Raw genomic sequence first — 19524 nt, 5'->3', positions numbered from 1 at the left:
ATGCGCAAGTAGGCCCTTAAGGGCTTTTTGATAGGAGATTAAGAGAAGAAAGAGAAATAAAAGACAGCTGAAGTATAAAAATTTGAGCAGGGGAAGAGGACGAACTCTTAGTCCGGCGCTAGGCATAGAATCTTCGGAGGCGGGTTGCGTTCCATGGGTTCGGCTCGAGTCAGTTATCCGACGCATTTCATAGACGGTACGCTCCGCCAGTCAGGACTTGATCGATAATAAAGGGGCCCTCCCATTCGGGCTTGAGCTTGTCCTTTTTCTTGTCCGACAGGCGTAGAACTAGTTCGCCAACGTTGTAAGTCTTGGCCCGTACTTCTCTGCTTTGATATCTTCGAGCCTGCTGCTGATAGAATGCGGAACGAGCCTTGGCGACAACGCGTTCTTCCTCCAATGCGTCCAAGCTGTCCTGCCGATCCAGCTCGGCCTCTCTTTCTTCATACATGCGCACTCGAGGTGAGTCATGAATAATGTTGCAGGGCAGAACTGCCTCTGCGCCGTACACCATAAAAAATGGTGTGAATCTGGTAGTACGGTTGGGCATTGTCCGCAGCCCCCAGAGTACGGAGTCGAGCTCCTCTACCCAGTGAGTGTCTAATTTCGTAAGGGACCGCACTAATTTGGGTTGAATGCCGCTCATTATTAGACCATTTGCTCGTTCCACTTGACCGTTGGTTTGAGGATGATAGACTGAAGCGTAATTGAGCTTAATGCCCATATTTTTGCACCATGATTTAACCTCGTCAGCCATAAAGTTCGTGCCGTTATCGGTGATGATGCTGTGGGGGACACCGTAACGGTGTACTACCCCGGATATGAAGTCTATCACTGGTCCGGACTCTGCCGTTTTAACTGGCTTGGCCTCTATCCAGTTGGTGAATTTATCCACCATGACCAATAGGTACCTTTGCTTGTGGGTTCCCCCTTTAAGGGGTCCAACCATGTCAAGCCCCCAGACCGCGAACGGCCAGGTAATGGGTATAGTTTTGAGGGCGGTGGGTGGCATATGGCTCTGATTAGCAAAGAGCTGACAACCGACGCATCTTTGGACTAAGTCCTGAGCATCAGCCCGGGCCGTCGGCCAATAAAATCCTGTACGGAATGCCTTTCCTATGAGGGCCCGGGCTGCTGCGTGGTGTCCGCCTAGTCCGGCATGAATTTCAGCCAGGAGGTTTCGCCCTTCCTCTTGGGAGATACACCTTTGAAGGACTCCGGTTGTGCTTTTCTTATAAAGTTCTCCCTCGTGGACCTTGTAGGCTTTACATCGCCGAACTATGCAGCGGGCCTCATTTTGGTCTTCGGGAAGTTCCTGCCTAAGTAAGTAGGCTAGGAATGGTTCTGTCCACGGGGCGATTACGGCCATTATGTCGTGGGCTGAAGGTGTTATTTCAGCGGCGGAATCGCCGCTTATGTCAAATTGCTCTGTGTCGGTTGGTGTGGCTGCTTCCGGTTTGTTATTTCCGGATTCCTCTTCCCATAATACGGATGGCTTGAACAGCCGTTCCAGGAAGATGTTTGGAGGGACAGCGTCACGTTTTGCGCCGATGCGTGCCAGTACGTCGGCCGCTTGGTTATTATCCCTGGCTACGTGACGGAATTCGAGTCCGTCGAACCGAGCTGACATTTTTAGGACAGCGTTGCGATATGCTGCCATTTTCGGATCCTTGGCATCAAAGTCTCCATTTATTTGGGATATTGCGAGGTTTGAATCCCCGCGCAACTCTAGGCGTTGAATGCCCATGGAGATTGCCATCCGGAGACCATGTAAAAGGGCCTCGTATTCGGCTGCGTTGTTGGAGTCCGTGTACATTATTTGAAGTACGTATTGGACCGTGTCACCGGTCGGGGACGTCAATACGACGCCAGCCCCCAGTCCGGCCAACATTTTAGAGCCGTCGAAGTGCATAATCCAATTGGAGTATGCGCCGTACTCTTTAGGGAGTTCGGCTTCGGTCCATTCAGCGACAAAGTCAGCCAAAACCTGTTCGAGGGCACCGGCGCCTACCACGGCCGAGAGACTGGCTGCCTGACCTGGCTCAACGACCTCGCCAAGCTCCACAACCGCGCGCTAATGCGCATGGTCTCGGACCTCCGGCGCGCCCACCCCGGCATGGCCATCCTCTACGCGGACCAGTACAGCCCCGTGGCCGCCATCGTCAGGTCGCCTCGGCAGTACGGATTCGGGGACAAGCCGCTCGTGGCGTGCTGCGGCGGGAGCGGCACCTACAACTTCACCTTGACCACCTTCTGCGGCGTGCCCGGGGTGGCGGCGTGCGCTGACCCGTCGAAGTACGTCTCGTGGGACGGGATACACATGACCGACGCCGCCAACCGGAACGTCGCCGGCGCGGTGCTCAGGTCCACCGTATTGCGCCAACCGCTAGATAAACTGGAGCTGGCCTCCAGCTAGTTTGGCAATATCCTGCTCATGCGCCGCGTGGTATGTACGGGTGCGTTTGAATGGTTATCAAAAGGGGTCGGGACTGGCTACAGGTCAACTGACTGAAAAAGATTTGGATCAGTCGACAGGCCCAAACATGTTGCAGTCAAGCCCGCCTCCAACCGTAAGGCGCATGCTTCATTATGTTAACTCTTTTTTTTTTAACCTTTTCCTGCTTTACTCAAATTTAATTTTTAAGTTGCGGGTGCATGCCTACATACCATTACTGAATCCACGTGCACTTGTGAACTGTTGCTATCATACATAAATACTCCCTCCATTTCTAAATATAAGTCTTTTTAACGATTTCAATGTGTATTGGATACGGATGTATATACACGGATTATAGAGTGGGAATCCATTTTGCTTCGTATGTAGTCAACATTGAAATCTCTAAAGAACTTATATTTAGGAACGGATGGAGTATAAGGCGTACATAAATATAAGATGATTTGAATATTTCAATAGAGACTACGCACATACTAGAATGAATGAGCAAACACAGTAAAACAATTGTGTCATCGGCATTAGCCTTTCAGGAAAAAACTAAAACTAAAACTAAAATAATGAAGTTTTTTAAGAAAGAATGGAACCCTTTAAGAAGAAAGAAAATGAAACGGGAAAAACTTACAAAACGTGCACACAATTTGCACTGATATTGCACTTTTTGAAAAATACAAAGAATAAGCATATAATAGTGCATTTCTCGTCTTCTACTATAATTTACACAGAGTGTAACTGAAATAATGTACCTCCTTTAAGAAGAAATAGAACAGAAATAATGTATTTCCTTCATCGTAATATGCAACTATAATCATATAATCATGAAACGTTGGCACATATTATATAGTATTTGTTTGTATATAATTACACTCGGCCAAAAACCCACAAAAAACAAATAAAATACCAGTAAAGGAAAGAAAAAAGGAAAAAAGAGAAACAAATAGAAACAAAAATAAAAAATAAAAAATGAAGCAAAAATATCAGTAAATATGAAAGAAAATGTTTTAAAACTAAAACTAAATAATGACAAATTTGCACAAAATTGTGCTTTGTTATAATATGCAAGAATAAACACATAATAGTGAATTTTTTTGCAAAAAGGAAATTTCCTAAAGAAAGAATGAATTGATGGCATTGGTATTCGGTCCATGGTGTCTCTACTTCTCCGAATCAAAATAATGAATTTGTGGTATCAATATTACCGATTAAGAAGAAAGAAAAGTACAAAAACAATAATGACGAAATTAGCAATCGGTTTGAATAGAATTTGCGCTTTTCTATAATATGCAAGAATAAGCACAAATAGTGAAATTTCACATAAAAAGAGTTTCCTAAGTAGGAATGAGTGAGATGTATTGGTATTTCCCTTAAAGAATAAAGAAAATGAAATAAAATCTTAAAAAACTAAAATAGTGAAAATTTCTAAGAAACAATGGATAGTATAATTGGTTTCCCGTTAAGAAGAAAGGAACTAAAAATAATAAATCAAATAATGAAATATTTTGCAAACAATTTGCACAAAAGTAGCACATTTTTATAATACGCAGGAATACAAATATAATTGTGTAATTTTCACAAAAAGGAAGTTTCCCGAGAAGAAATGAATTTGCAGCATTGGTATGATCATTAAAGAATAAAGGAAATAGAATAAAACTAATAAACCGAAATAGCAAAGTTTGCAAGAAATAATGAATTAGTGGCTTAGGTATTACTCTTTAAAAAAATAAAATGAAATAAAAACTAGAACAAAATCAAAATAATGAGGTTTTCTAAGGAAGAATGAATTATTGACATTGACCTTGGTATTGCCCTTTAAGAAGAAAGAAAATAAAATAAAACTAAAAAATCAAAATAATAAGTTTTTCTAAGGAAGAATAAATTAGGGTCATTAATATTACCCTTTAAGAAGAAACAAAAATAAAATAATAAATTAAATAGGGAAGATTGAATTAGTAGCATTATTATTACCCATTAAAAATAACGAAAAAGGTTCACAAAACTTGCACATAACTTCGCTCTTAATTTACATTTTTTAGTACGTAAACAATAATCACACGGTAGTGTAATTTTTGGACATATTGCAAAATTTAAGTGTGTACATTACACTCACCCAACATCCCAAAAATATCCACAAGATAAAGATAAAACCAACTAACAAAGAGAAGAAAAACAAAAGCCAAAAACACATGAAACCAGAAAAACATTAAAAACGAAGGGGGGGGCAGAGGAGGGTTGTATCGCACAATTAATGGGCTTTGGCCCAGAAGGAAATTGACTGACCCAAATAAGGGGCCAGTCAAAAAAGAAACAAGCCCACACAACAAACAACATAGATCAGGAAAAAATGCAACACAAATCTCATAGAACAACAGACAAAAAATCGAGTGGCCCAAATATAAAATTCAATTGATTGACATATAGCTAAAGTGAAAGGGGTTTTCCACGCACTGTTTCATCATTAATGAAACGTATGTAGGTTTTGCTATTTTTCTGGTGGCTGAAATTTTGTTTTGTGTTAGTCATTTTTTTCCTTCTTCCTTCTCTCTTGGCCGGACTTTGCTGGAGAAGAACTAGTCCCACCATCTATCTTTGGGTGAAGCCATGACACCTTTATCTCTCTTAGAGCAGAAGGGTGGGGGTGCTGGAGATCGTCGGAGGTTTTCGTCTGTGGTGCCGGGATTAGAGGGATGATCGGGGCGGTGGCCAATAACGGCGGTGGGGGAGGTTTAGGGGAGGGTGAGGCGGCAAGGCGGTGCGCAGTAGCGCCTGTCGACTGCAGGGGGTGGAGGCAGACGGATAGGGTGGGGTAGGCTTGCGGTTGATGGAGCAGATCGTTACTCCAAGAAAAATACGGATGAGAGGAAGAAGATGAATTGTGGGCGGTTGGATATAGATCGGACGGTCATGAAATAAAATGATTGATGCGAACAGTTGCTCCCAACATATCAGTTTCTTCAAAGATTTCAAGATGGTTGGTCTTAGAGCCTCTTTAATGGGTGCCCTAAAATAGGGCATAACGGCTTTGCAGCACAAAAAACCAAGTGCATCATAATCCCCTAATATATTTTTCAGCAGGAATCATCCACTAATAATCATCAGATAGCATGTTCTCCTTGGTAGGCTGCGGTCGGACACGCCGCTGCGTGCATGGCTACAACGCGGCACGGGCGCGGTGCAGCACACTCAGAAGCTCTACTTTACTTTATTTTGTTCTTCGTGGCGACCCTTTAACATATACTCCCTCCGTTCCGTAACATAGTGCATACATACTTTTTGAAAAATCAAACCTCACAAATTTTAATCATGTTTGTGGATAAAAACATTACATCTAGAATGTCAAATATATATCATTAGAATCAATATAAAATGTAGTTTCATATTTTATATTTTTGAAATTATAAATAGAAATAGTTTTCGTTTGCTGTAAACTTGGTCAATGTTTGCAAAGATTGACTTTTAAGAAATTTATATGCACTACATTGTGGAATCAGTCACCTGAAATCACTTTCCGTGCCAGTCGTTTTTTTCTCTGGACTGAAGCAGCCCACACATAATGATCTGGCTGATAGCCACCACCGGTCCGCCTCGTCTTCGGTGGCCTTAGAGCCATGGTGGCGGAGTGGATCCCGATCCTTACCGGTGGGAGGGCTCTGTTTTTAGATCTTTTCTCGAGTTTTATTAGGGTATGTGTTCTGTTTAGGAAGGCGAGACGACGGCGGCTCACTAAAGATGGAATAAAGGTCTCCCCGCCTAGTCCCTATTCCGGTGGTGCGTTTACCATCGTCGGTGGGTGTGTTGAGGTGTGTCTCTGGCGGATATGTCTTTGATGGATTTGTTCGGATCTCATCGTCTTATGTCTATGTTCATGTGTCTTCGGGTTGGATCTTTCTGATCTACGCTACTCTTCATCGGCGGCGGTTGTTGTTCTCGTGTGTTGGTCTTATGGGGCCTTAGCATGACAACTTCCTGACTGTCACGTACAACATGTTTTGCTCGGCTCTGACGAGGAAGAGGTGATGACAGCGGCGCGCCTTCGGCTCGCTTCAGTGCTTGTAGTGGTCGCTAGGTGGTTTACGGATCTGCATGTAATTTTTCTTATTTCTAGTGTTCGTTGTACTATAATGATTGAAAATGAATAGATCGAAAGTTTTCCAAAAGAAAAATACTGAACTTGAGAACCGACGTTCCATGCACAAACAGCCATAGCCCATTTACTGGACTGGGTATTTCTTTATAAGGACTAATCAATGCTGGACTGGAGCAGCCACAGTTGACAAAATTTCGTGTTTTGACCCTTTTCGCATACCAATTCAGGATCTGACCCCGATTGAAAAGATTTTCGGGATTTGACCCTTTTGCTACCATCAGGGGTGCTGGCGGTAGGGTTAGACAGCCTACCGCCAGGGACCCTGGTGGTAGGGTGCGACGGAGGGGGACGACGGTCGTCTCCACGTGCTGACGTGGATTAGCACCCTACCGCCAGGGATCCCGCGGTAGGCTGTCTACCCCTACCGGCAGCACCCCTGGCGGTAGGGTGTGCCAAGGTTTTTCCATCCGAAAACTTCTGTAACGAAATATCGTAGTGGCCTAGCGGTAGGGTCAACCTACCGCCGGAGGGGTTTGCGGTAGGATGTCTGAGGCGGTAGGGTCTTGCCTCTTTCCTAGTTCAATTGCTTTCTTCTTTTCAAAAAAAATATCACAGCAATGATATAGAGTCAAAATAACAGATATCAAACAATTAAACTTGGGCATCACATACACATGTCAAATGGAGTTCCACATAAACTTGTGCACAATAAGCAAACGGAGTTCCACATAAACTTTTGCATAATAAGCAAACGAAGTTCAACTACTTAGTTTCACATAGCAAACTTGAAGGGATCGAGAAGAGGTGTCTAGAGGGGGGTGAATAGACTCTAAGTGAGAAAAGTTGAAGTTTCTAATCTCTTTAAGTTGAAGTGGAGTTTGGCACAAGTTTTAACATTCACAATACATATCAAGCAAGCATGACAAGAGTATATGAGCAGCGGAATGTAAAGCATGCAAATTGCAAGAATGTAAAGGGATGAGATTGGAGTGTGCAAATGCAATTTGGAGACACGGAGATTTTTTATCCGTGGTTCCGATAGGTGGTGCTATCGTACATCCACGTTGATGGAGACTTCAACCTACGAAGGGTAACGGTTGCGCGAGTCCACGGAGGGCTCCACCCACGAAGGGTCCACGAAGAAGCAACCTTGTCTATCCCACCATGGCCGTCGCCCACGAAGGACTTGCCTCACTCGGGTAGATCTTCACAAAGTAGGCGATCTCCTTGCCCTTACAAACTCCTTGGTTTAACTCCACAATCTTGACGGAGGCTCCCAAGTGACACCTAGCCAATCTAGGAGACACCACTCTCCAAGAAGTAACAAATGGTGTGTTGATGATGAATTCCTTGCTCTTGTGCTTCAAATGATAGTCTCCCCGACACTCAACTCTCTCTCACTGGATTTGGATTTGGTGGAAAGAATATTTGAGTGGAAAGCAACTTGGGGAAGGCTAGAGATCAAGATTTATGTGGTAGGAATGGAATATCTTGACCTAAACACAAGTGTAGGTGGTTCTCTCTCAGAAAATGTATGTTGGAAGTGTAGGCATGTTCTGATGGCTCTCTCCACGAATGAAGAGTGGGTGGAGGGGTATATATAGCCTCCACACAAAATCTAACCCTTACACACAACTTACCAAACTCGGTGGGACCGAATCGTGAAACTCGGTCAGACCAATTTAGTTCATAATGTGACCGTTAGGAATTTCGGTGGGACCGACATGTCAACTCGGTAGGACCGATTTCATTAGGGTTAGGGCATAACGTAATCTCGGTGAGACCGATTACACAAACTCGGTGAGACCGATTTTGGTAATAGGCAAACAGAGAGTTGGTCAGACAAACTCAGAGGGACCGATTCGCTCATCTCGATTGGGCCGAAATGTTACGAGAGGGAAATAGAGAGTTTGCATTGCAATCTCGGTGGGACCGATCGCTTATCTCGGTTTGACCGAAACGTTACGAAGGAAAACAGAGAGATTACAATCCCATCTCGGTGAGACCGAGATCCCTATCGGTGAGACTGAAAAGACTAGGGTTTCTGGCAATGGCTATGTCAACTGAACTCGGTGGTGCCGGATAGAAAGACTCGGTAGGGCCAAGTTTGACTTTTGCTTTGGGACATATGTGGATGTGAGACAGTGGTTGAGGGCTTTGGAGCATATCACTAAGCACTTTGAGCAAGAAAGCTATTAAGAAACACCTCATCCCCTCTTAATAGTATTGGCTTTCCTATGGACTCAATGTGATCTTGGATCATTAAAAGTAAAATGTAGAGTCTTGTGCTTTGAGCTTGAGCCAATCCTTTGTCCTTAGCATCTTAAAGGGGTTCCACATCCTCTAGTCCATGCCACTCCATTGTTGAACTTATCCGAAACATACTAGGTAAGAGTATAAGTCCAACAAGAGATATGTTGACATTAATTACCAAAATCACCCAGGGAGCACTTGTGCTTTCAATCTCCCCCTTTTTGGTAATTGATGACAACATACATCAAAGCTTTAGATAAAGATATGGAGAATAACAAGTAAAGCTTTGGAAAGACATGTAACATGCATAGGCTCCCCCTACATGTATGCAATCATGTAAATATGGAATATAGGAGCATGTGCATGCATGAGCATGACAGAGTAAGCAATGTGTTACATGTATCTTGGCTATATGCATCAGAGCAAATGATATGAATATAGGAAATGTACCTTCATGCTCATGAGTCCTTCTTGCAAACAGTATGTACATTGATACGTCTCCAACGTATCTATAGTTTTTTATTGTTCCATGCTATTATATTACCCGTTTTGGATGTTTATGGGATTTACTTTACACATTTATATCATTTTTGAGACTAACCTACTAACCGGAGGCCCAGCCCGTAATGTTGTTTTTTTTGCCTATTTCAATGTTTCAAAGAAAAGGAATATCAAACGGAGTCCAAACAGAATGAAACCTTCGGGAGCGTGATTTTTGGAACAAACAAGATCCAGAGGACTTGTAGTGGAAGTCAAGCAACCACTGAGGCGGCCACTAGGGTGGAGGGCGCCCCCCCTACTAGGCGCTGATAACCCACAAGTATACGGGATAGTTGTAGCCTCTTTCGATAAGTAAGAGTGTCGAACCCAAGGAGGAGCTAAAGGTAGAAAAACTACTCTCTCAAGTCCTATCGGCCACTGATACGACTCTACGCACGGTTGACGTTCACTTTACCTAGAACAAGTATGAAACTAGAAGTACTTTGTAGGTGTTGTTGGATAGGTTTGCAAGATAATAAAGAACACGTAAATAAAAAGTAGGGGCTGTCTAGATAAGGAAGCAATAAAGTAAGTATTAGTAGAGAGGTTTTTGTTACGAGAAAGTTATTTGTCCAAGGCAATCGATAACTAGACCGGTAATCACTATTGAAATTTTATTTGAGGGAGAGGCATAAGCTAACATACTTTCTCTTCTTGGATCATATGCACTTATGATTGGAACTCTAGCAAGCATCCGCAACTACTAAAGATCATTAAGGTAAAACCCAACCATAGCATTAAAGTATCAAGTCCCCTTTATCCCATACGCAAATAACCTACTTACTCGGGTCTGTGCTTCTGTTCACTCACGCCACCCACCATAAGCAAATCATAAACATATTGCAAACCCTACAGCGAGGATCCCTCACGCTTGCGTGACATGGAGAGCACCATAGGACAACACCAATAATAAAACATGCAACTCAAACCAATCACGATCATCAATTAACCCATAGGACAAAATGGATAAACTTAAACATCATAAGATAGCCATACATCATTGGGAAATAATATATAGCGTTGAGCACCATGTTTAAGTAGATATTACAGCGGGTAAGATAGGGGTTACACCACTGCATAGAGGGGGAAGAGTTGGTGATGAAGGCGGTGAAGTTGTTGGTGAAGATCGCGGTGATGATGATGGCCCCCGGTGGCGTTCCGGCGCCACCGAAAGCAAGGGGGAGAGGGCCCCCCTTCTTCTTCTTCTTCCTTGACCTCCTCCCTAGATGGGAGAAGGGTTTCCCCTCTGGTCCTTAGCTCCCTTAGCATGGGAGGGGCGAGAGCCCCCCCCCCCCCCGAGATTGGATCTATCTCTCTGTTTTGCTCTGTTTCTGCGTTCCCAGATTCTGCCCCTTCACCATTTCTTTTATATCCCGAGATCCGTAACTCCGAGTGGGGTGAATCTTTCGCCCAGATTTTTCTCATAAAATTATCTTTCTTGCGGCAAAATAAGAGCGTCAACTGCCTTACGGGTGGCCTAGGAGAGTGCCAGGCGCGCCCCCTATCTCCTAGCCACCTCAGACACCGTTTCGCGTAGATTCTTCCTCCGGAAAAATCCCAAATATTCCAAAATAATTCTCTGTCCGTTTTTATCCAGTTTGGATTCCGTTTGATATTGGGTTTTCGCGAAACATAAAACATGCAACAAACAGGAACTGGCACTGGGCACTGGATCAATATGTTAGTCCCAAAAATAGTATAAAAAGTTGCCAAAAGTATATGAAAGTTGAATAATATTGGCATGGAACAATCAAAAATTATAGATACGACGGAGACGTATCAGCATCCCCAAGCTTAATTCCTGCTCGTCCTCGAGTAGGTAAATGATAAAAAAGACAATTTTTTATGTGGAATGCTACCTAGCATAATCTTGATCATATGTCTAATCATGGCATGAATAATAAGACACGAGTGATTCAAAACAATAGTCTATAATTTGACATAAAAAACAATAATACTTCAAGCGTACTAATAAAGCAATCATGTCTTTTCAAAACAACAAGGCCAAAGCAAGCTTATCCCTGCAAAATCATATAGTTTGGCATGCTTCATTTTCGTCACACAAAATGCTCCCATCATGCACAACCCCGATGACAAGCCGAGCAATTGGTTCATACTTTTTAACGCTCTTCAGTTTTTTCAACCCTCATGCAATACATGAGCGCAAGCCATGGATATAGCACTATAGGTGGAATACAATATGATGGTGGAGGTTTATATGGAGAAGACAAAAAGGGAGAAAGTCTCACATCAATGCAGCTAATCAACGGGCTATGGAGATGCCCATCAATTGATGTCAATGCGAGGAGTAGGGATTGCCATGTTACGGATGCACTAAGAGCTATAAGTGTATGAAATCTCAAACTAAAAACTAAGTGGGTATGCATCCAACTTGCTTGCTCATGAAGACCTAGGGCATTTGAGGAAGCCCATCGTTGGAATATACAAGCCAAGTTCTATAATGAAAAATTCCCACTAGTATATGAAAGTGACAACATAAGAGACTCTCTATATGAAGAACATGGTGCTACTTTGAAGCACAAGTGTGGAAAAAGGATAGTAACATTGCCCCTTTCCTTTTCTTCTTTTGTTCTTCCTTTTTTTTCCTTTTTTTTCTTTTCGGGTGGGCTTCTTTGGCCCCCTTTTTTAATTTAGGCTTCTTTGGCCTTTCCATTTTTTTCTTTTTTTCTTTTTTTCATGGGGCAATGCTCTATAATGATGATCATCACACTTTTATTTACTGACAACTTGATATTACAACTCGATACTAGAACAAAGATATGAATCTATATGAATGCTTCCGGCGGTGTACCGGGATGTGCAATGATCTAGCGTAGCAATGACATAAAAAATGGAGAAGCCATGAAAACATCATGCTATCTATCTTAGGATCATGCAAAGCAATATGACAATAAATGCTCAAGTCATGTATATGATGATGATGGAAGTTGCATGGCAATGTATCTCGGAATGGCTATGGAAATGCCATAATAGGTAGGTATGGTGGCTGTTTTCAGGAAGATATAAGGAGGCTTATTTGTGATAGAGCGTATCATATCACGGGGTTTGGATGAACCGGCGAAGTTTGCACCGACTCTCGAGGTGAGAAAGGGCAATGCACGGTACCGAAGAGGCTAGCAATGATGGAAAGGTAAAAGTGCGTATAATCCATGGACTCACATTAGTCATAAAGAACTCATATACTTATTGCAAAATTTTGTTAGCCCTCGAAGCAAAGTACTACTACGCATGGCGCTAGGGGGATAGATTGGTAGGAAAAGACCATCGCTTGTCCCCGTCCGCCACTCATAAGGAAAACAATCAAAGAAACACCCCATGCTTCAAATTTGTCACACAACGGTTACCATACGTGCATGCTACCAGACTTGCAAACCTCAACACACGTGTCTCTACAATCCACAACCACCCACTAGCATGACTCTAATATCACATATCGCAAAACTATTGCAAGGAATCAAACATATCATATTCAGCGATCTACAAGTTTATGTAGGATTTTATGACTAACCATGTGAATGACCAATTCCTGTCATCTCTCTAAATAGATCTAAGTGAAGCAAGGGACTTTAATTCTTTCTACAAAAGATATGCCCATGCTCTAACAAATATAAGTGAAGCAAAAGAGCATTCTACAAATGGCGGTTTTCTATGTGAAGAGAAACAGGCAATCCAAACTTCAAATGATATAAGTGAAGCACATGAAGCATTCTATAAAGCCATACTCAAAAGATTTAAGTGAAGTGTAATAATCATTCTATAAATCAACCAAGGACTATCTCATACCAGCATGGTGCATAAAAGAAAAATGAAAACTAAATGCAAAAGACGCTCCAAGACTTGCACATATTGCATGAACGAAACGAATCCGAAAACATACCGATATTTGTTGAAAAAGAGGGGAAGCCTTCCGGGGTATCCCCAAGCTTAGACGCTTGAGTCTCCTTGAATATTTACTTGGGGTGACTCGGGCATCCCCAAGCTTGAACTCTTGCCTCTCTTCCTTTTCCTCATATCAAGACCTCCTCGATCAAACACTTCATCCACACAAAACTTCAGCAGAAAACTCGGTAAGATCCGTTAGTATAATAAAGCAAATTACTACTCTAAGTATTGTAACAAACCAATTCATATTTTGTTTTTGCATTGTGTCTACTGTAATATAGCTTTTCCAGGGCTTAATCCACTGATATAAATTGATAGTTTCATCAAAACAAGTAAACTATGCATCAAAAACAGAATCTGTCAAAAACCGAATAGTCTGTAGCAATCTGAACATTCACCAAACTTCTGGTACCCCAAAAATTCTACCAAACTTAGTAACAATAAACAAGTTGTATAGAAAGACATTGCACAAATACTCAGAACCGTTTGACGTTCCAGTTAAAAATGTAAAATCGCGCACTACAGCCAAAGTTTCTGTCCTGCACCGTACAAACCAACAAGCATTGTAAACATCCTAAAGGCAAACCTTGGCACATTATTTTTATAATATAATGGAATTGTACAAGGGGATACTTATTTTTGTTGAAAAGTTTCTGTAATCAAGATTCACAAAGTTTCCGTAAGCATGAACAAAGTTCAAGGCTAGCTCCCACTTCAACAATGCTTGTCTTTCTCACTTTCACTTTCCTTTTTGAAAAGTTTTTAGGTTCCACTCTTTATTTTTTTGTTTTTAAACTATATATAAGCACTCAACAGAAATAAATGACTCTCTAAAACTTCTGAGTTGTCTCCCTGGCAGCACTTTCTTCAAAGCCATGAAGCTAGACATATGGTGCTCAAGTAATGGATCCACCTGGATCCCAAGGTATATCAAAGCCAATTTTAATTAACAATGATTTGTAATTTAGTAATGAGAACAAAGTAACATATATCAAGCAACAACGAAGTCTAACTCTCTTTCTATGCATTGACATGTCATGAAAGAACAATTCATGCACACATAGTAAAGGCCAATGCATAGTATAAACAGTTTCTTGCAATTCTATCATGTTGGAAACATAGAGAGGTGGAGATATAGTTCCTCTCTCATAATAATTGCAAGTAGGAGCAGAAAGCACATGCATATTATATCTATCAAAATCATCATGTGTAGTAGTAAACCACAACCCATCAATATAATCCTTAATAATCACAAACTTCTCCGATATAGTGTAGTCGGGAGAATTCAAAAAGATAATAGGACTATCATGCGTGGGTGCAATAGCAACAATTTCATGTTTAACATAAGGAACTATAGCAAGTTCATCTCCATAAGCATAATTCATATTGGAATCTTGGCCAAAAGTATAGCAAGCATCATCAAAAAGGGATATTTCAAGAGAATCAACGGGATCATAGCAATCATCATAGCAATCATCCTTCGGTAAGCACAAAGGGGAATTAAACAATGTATGAGTTGAAGAGTTACTCTCATTAGAAGGTGGGCACGGGTGATCAATCCACTCTTCCTCCTTTTGTTCTTGGCTCTCCTCATCATCTTTTTCATCTAATGAGCTCACAGTTTCATCAATTTTTTCTTCCATAGCTTCCTGCAAAATATTAGTCTCTTCTTGGACAGTGGAGACTTTCTCAATAAATGCATTAATATTGTAATTGTATTCATAAATCTTATAACAATATCTAAGTATAGCAAAATTTTCAGGTCTATAAACTGAATCATGAAAATCGTCAAACGCTTTAAACATAGATTCAATCTCATAAGCACCCACAAAAGCAACAAATTCTTCTATTTGTTCCACATCATAGTAATCATATCTACCATTAGAATAAGAAGCTAAGGTTTCATCATCATTGAATTTGCATGAAAAGGGAAGGTGTGGAGCCTTCATCCTAGAGCAACAAGTATAATCATGTATCAAGCATAGTTGACGAGCATACCAACGCAACATAGAAATTTGATCCCATAATAGTTTCCCTTTTTGTGTCAAGCAATAATCCCTAAATTATTCATGTTGATCCAACGTGTCTCCTGATACGTCTCCAACGTATCTATAATTTTTGATTGCTCCATGCTACTTTATCTACTGTTTTGGACTATATTGGGCTTTATTTTCCACTTTTATATTACTTTTGGGACTAACCTATTAACCGGAGGCCCATCCCAGAATTGCTGTTTTTTGCCTTTTTCAGTATTTCGAAGAAACAGAATATCAAACGGAGTCCAAACGGAATGAAACCTTCGGGATCGTGATTTTCCAACCGAAGATGATCCAGGAGACTTGGACCCTACTGCAAGCAGTGCCCGAGGAGGTCACGAGGGTGGAGGGCGCGCCCCCTGGGTGCGCCCCCTACCTCGTGGGCCCTCGGAGCTCCACCGACATACTCCTTCCTCCTATATATACCTACGTATCACCGAACGATTGGAACAGGAGCCAAAAACCTAATTCCACCGCCGCAACTTTCTGTATCCACGAGATCCCATCTTGGGGCCTGTTCCGGAGCTCCGCCAGAGGGGGCATCTACCACAGAGGGCTTCTACATCATCACCATAGCCCCTCCGATGAAGTGTGAGTAGTTTACTTTAGACCTTCGGGTCCATAGCTAGTAGCTAGATGGCTTCTTCTCTCTTTTTGGATCTCAATACAATGTTCTCCCCCTCTCTTGTGGAGAACTATTCGATGTAATCTTCTTTTTGCGGTGTACTTGTTGAGACCGATGAATTGTGGGTTTATGATTCAGATTATCTATGGAAAATATTTGATTCTTCTCTGAATTCTTTTATGTATGATTGAGTTATCTTTGCAAGTCTCTTCGAGTTATCCGTTTGGTTTGGCCAACTAGATTGGTAGTTCTTGCAATGGGAGAAGTGCTTAGCTTTGGGTTCAATCTTGCGGTGTCCTTACCCAGTGACAGAAGGGGCAGCAAGGCACGTATTGTATTGTTTCCATCGAGGATAACAAGATGGGGTTTTTATCATATTGCATGAATTTATCCCTCTACATCATGTCATCTTGCTTACGGCGTTACTCTGTTTTTACTTAATACTCTAGATGCATGCTGGATAGCGGTCGATGAGTGGAGTAATAGTAGTAGATGCAGAATCGTTTCGATATACTTGTTTTGCACGTCATGCCTATATACATGATCATTGCCTAGATATGTGCATAACTATGCTCAATTCTGTCAATTGCTCAACAGTAATTTGTTCACCCACCGTAGAATACTTATGCTCTTGAGAGAAGCCACTAGTGAAACCTATGGCCCCCGGGTCTATTCTCATCATATCAATCTGTATCACTTTATTTACTTGCTTTTTTTACTTTGCCTTTACTTTTTACTTTGCATCTATCTATCAAAAATACCAAAAATATTATCTCTATCAGATCTCACTCTCGTAAGTGATCGTGAAGGGATTGACAACCCCTAAGCGTTGGTTGCGAGTTGCTATCGTTTTGTGTAGGTACAAGGACTTGTGCGTGGTATCCTACTGGATTGATACCTTGGTTCTCAAAAACTGAGGGAAATACTTACGCTACTTTACTGCATCATCCTCTCCTCTTCGGGGAAATCCAACGCAGTGCTCAAGAGGTAGCAAGAATACTTTCTGGCGCCGTTGTCGGGGAGGTTCACGCAAGCAAGTGAACAATACCAAGTACCCATCGCAATCCCTATCTCTCGCATTACATTATTTGCCATTTGCCTCTCGTTTTCCTCTCCCCCACTTCACCCTTGCCATTTTATTTGCCTTCTCTTTCCCAATCTCCTCCTCCCTTTCTCGTTTGCCTTTTTCCTTTGCCTTTCTGTTTGCTTGTGTGTTGGATTACTTGTTGCCATGGCACAAGATAATACCAAATTGTGTGATTTCTCGAATACCAATAATAATGATTTCCTTACTACTCCGATTGCTCCTCTTAATAATGATGAGTCTTGTGAAATCAATACCGCTTTGTTGAATCTTGTTATGAAAGATGAATTCGCCGCCCTTCCTAGTGAAGATGCCGCTACTCATCTAAACAATTTTGTTGATTTGTGTGATATGCAAAAGAAGAAAGATACGGATAACAATATTTTCAAATTGAAGTTATTTCCGTTTTCACTTAGAGATCGTGCTAAAGTTTGGTTTTCATCTTTGCCTAAAAATAGTATTGATTCTTGGAACAAGTGCAAAGATGCTTTTATCTCTAAGTATTTTCCTCCCGCTAAGATTATCACTCTTAGGAATGATATCATGAATTTTCAACAACTTGATCATTAGCATGTTGCCCAATCTTGGGAAAGAATGAAATTAATGCTTTGCAATTGCCCTACTCATGGTTTGAATTTATGGATGATCATACAAAAATTTTATGCCGGATTGAATTTTGCTTCTAGAAATCTTTTCGATTCGTCCGCGGGAGGCACTTTTATGGAAATTACGTTAGGGGATGCTACCAAATTGCTTGATAATATTATGGCTAATTATTCTCAATGGCACACCGAAAGATCTTCTAGTAAGAAAGTGCATGCTATAGAAGAAATCAATGTTTCGAGTGAAAAGATGGATGAACTTATGAAGATGTTTGCTCCTAAAAATACTCCTCTTGATCCCAATGATATGCCTTTATCTACTTTGCTTGAGAACAATAATGAATCTATGGATGTGAATTTTGTTGGTACGAATAGTTTTGGAAACAACGCTTACAGAGGGAATTTTAATCCTAGGCCTTATCCTAGTAATCCTTCTAACAATTATGGAAACTCGTACAACAACTCTTATGGAAATTTTAGTAAGATACCCTCTGAATTTGAGAGTAGTGTTACAGAGTTTATGAATTCACAAAAGAATTTTAATGCTTTGCTTGAAGATAAATTGCTTAAAGTTGATGATTTGGCTAGGACGTTGATAGAATTTCTCTTGAAATTGATTCTTTAAAGCTTAGATCTATTCCTCCTAAGCATGATATCAATGAGTCTCTCAAAGCCATGAGAATTTCCATTGATGAGTGCAAGGAAAGAACCACTAGGATGCATGCTTCCAAAGATGCCTTTATTAAAGCATGTTCTTCCAATTCCTATGAAAATAAAGATGAAGATCTAAAAGTTATTGATGTGTCCCCCATTAAATATTTGTTTTGCAATATGAATCTTGATGAATCTGAAGATTATCTTCCTTTACCTAGAAGGCGTTCTAAGAATTTGGAGTTTCTAGATCTTGATGATGAAATTGATGAAAGTGGGATTGAAATAAATAAAAACCATGATGTTGCTAAACCCACTATTTTGGATCTCAAGGAATTTAATTATGAAAATTGCTCTTTGATTGGTTGTATTTCCTTGTTGCAATCCGTGCTACAATCTCCTCATGCTTATAGTCAAAATAAGGCCTTTACCGAATATATTGTTGATGCTTTGATGCAATCTTATGAAGAAAAACTTGAGTTGAAAGTTTCTATCCCTAGAAAACTCTATGATGAGTGGGAACCTACTATTAAAATTAAAATCAAAGATTTTGAGTTTCATGCTTTATGTGATTTGGGTGCTAGTGTCTCTACTATTCCCAAAACTTTATGTGATTTGCTAGATTTCCGTTGTTTTGATGATTGCTCTCTAAACTTGCATCTTACGGATTCCACTATTAAAAAACCTATGGGAAGAATTAATGATGTTCTTATTGTTGCAAACAGGAATTATGTGCCCGTAGATTTTATCGTTCTTGACATAGATTGCAATCCTTCATGTCCTATTATTCTTGGTAGACCTTTCCGTAGAATGATTGGTGCAATTATTGATATGAAGGAAGGGAATATTAGATTCCAATTTCCCTTAAAGAAGGGTATGGAACACTTCCCTAGAAAGAAAATAAAATTACCATATGAATCTTTCATGAGAGCCACTTATGGATTGCCTACCAAAGATGGCAATACCTAGATCTATCCTTGCTTTTATGCCTAGCTAGGGGCGTTAAAGGATAACGCTTGTTGGGAGGCAACCCAATTTTATTTTGTCTTTTTTGTTTTTGCTTCTGTTTAGGAATAAATAATCCATCTAGCCTCTCTTTAGATGTAGTTTTGTCTTTTAATTAGTGTTTGTTCCAAGTAGAACCTATAGGATAACCTACGATGATAGTTGATTTGATTCTGCTGAAAAAAACAGAAACTTTGCACGCACGATTATAATTTTGTTAAATCACAGGAACGTGCTTTTGCGTTGATTCTTTTTGCTTATGCTCAATAAAAAAATTCCAGGACTTCCT

The 19524-nt window shown here is 40.9% G+C and overlaps 1 protein-coding gene across 1 annotated transcript; it reads left to right on the top strand.

The window, feature by feature from the left end:
- The first annotated feature begins 2052 nt into the window (after window positions 1–2052).
- On the top strand, window positions 2053–2416 carry LOC123158315 (GDSL esterase/lipase At1g28600-like). Its single transcript, XM_044576355.1, has one exon. It carries the CDS (start codon window positions 2078–2080, stop codon window positions 2414–2416), a length of 339 nt encoding a protein of 112 aa, XP_044432290.1. The 5' UTR covers window positions 2053–2077.
- The last annotated feature ends 17108 nt before the right edge of the window (window positions 2417–19524 follow it).

Source organism: Triticum aestivum, chromosome 7B, assembly GCF_018294505.1.
Source record: "Triticum aestivum cultivar Chinese Spring chromosome 7B, IWGSC CS RefSeq v2.1, whole genome shotgun sequence".
NCBI lineage: Eukaryota > Viridiplantae > Streptophyta > Magnoliopsida > Poales > Poaceae > Triticum > Triticum aestivum.
This window is presented reverse-complemented; position numbering and strand designations above follow the sequence as displayed.

Bases quoted from the DNA above. Each gene is read 5' to 3' on its own strand.
- LOC123158315 (XM_044576355.1), top strand. From the start codon at position 2,078: ATGCGCATGGTCTCGGACCTCCGGCGCGCCCACCCCGGCATGGCCATC.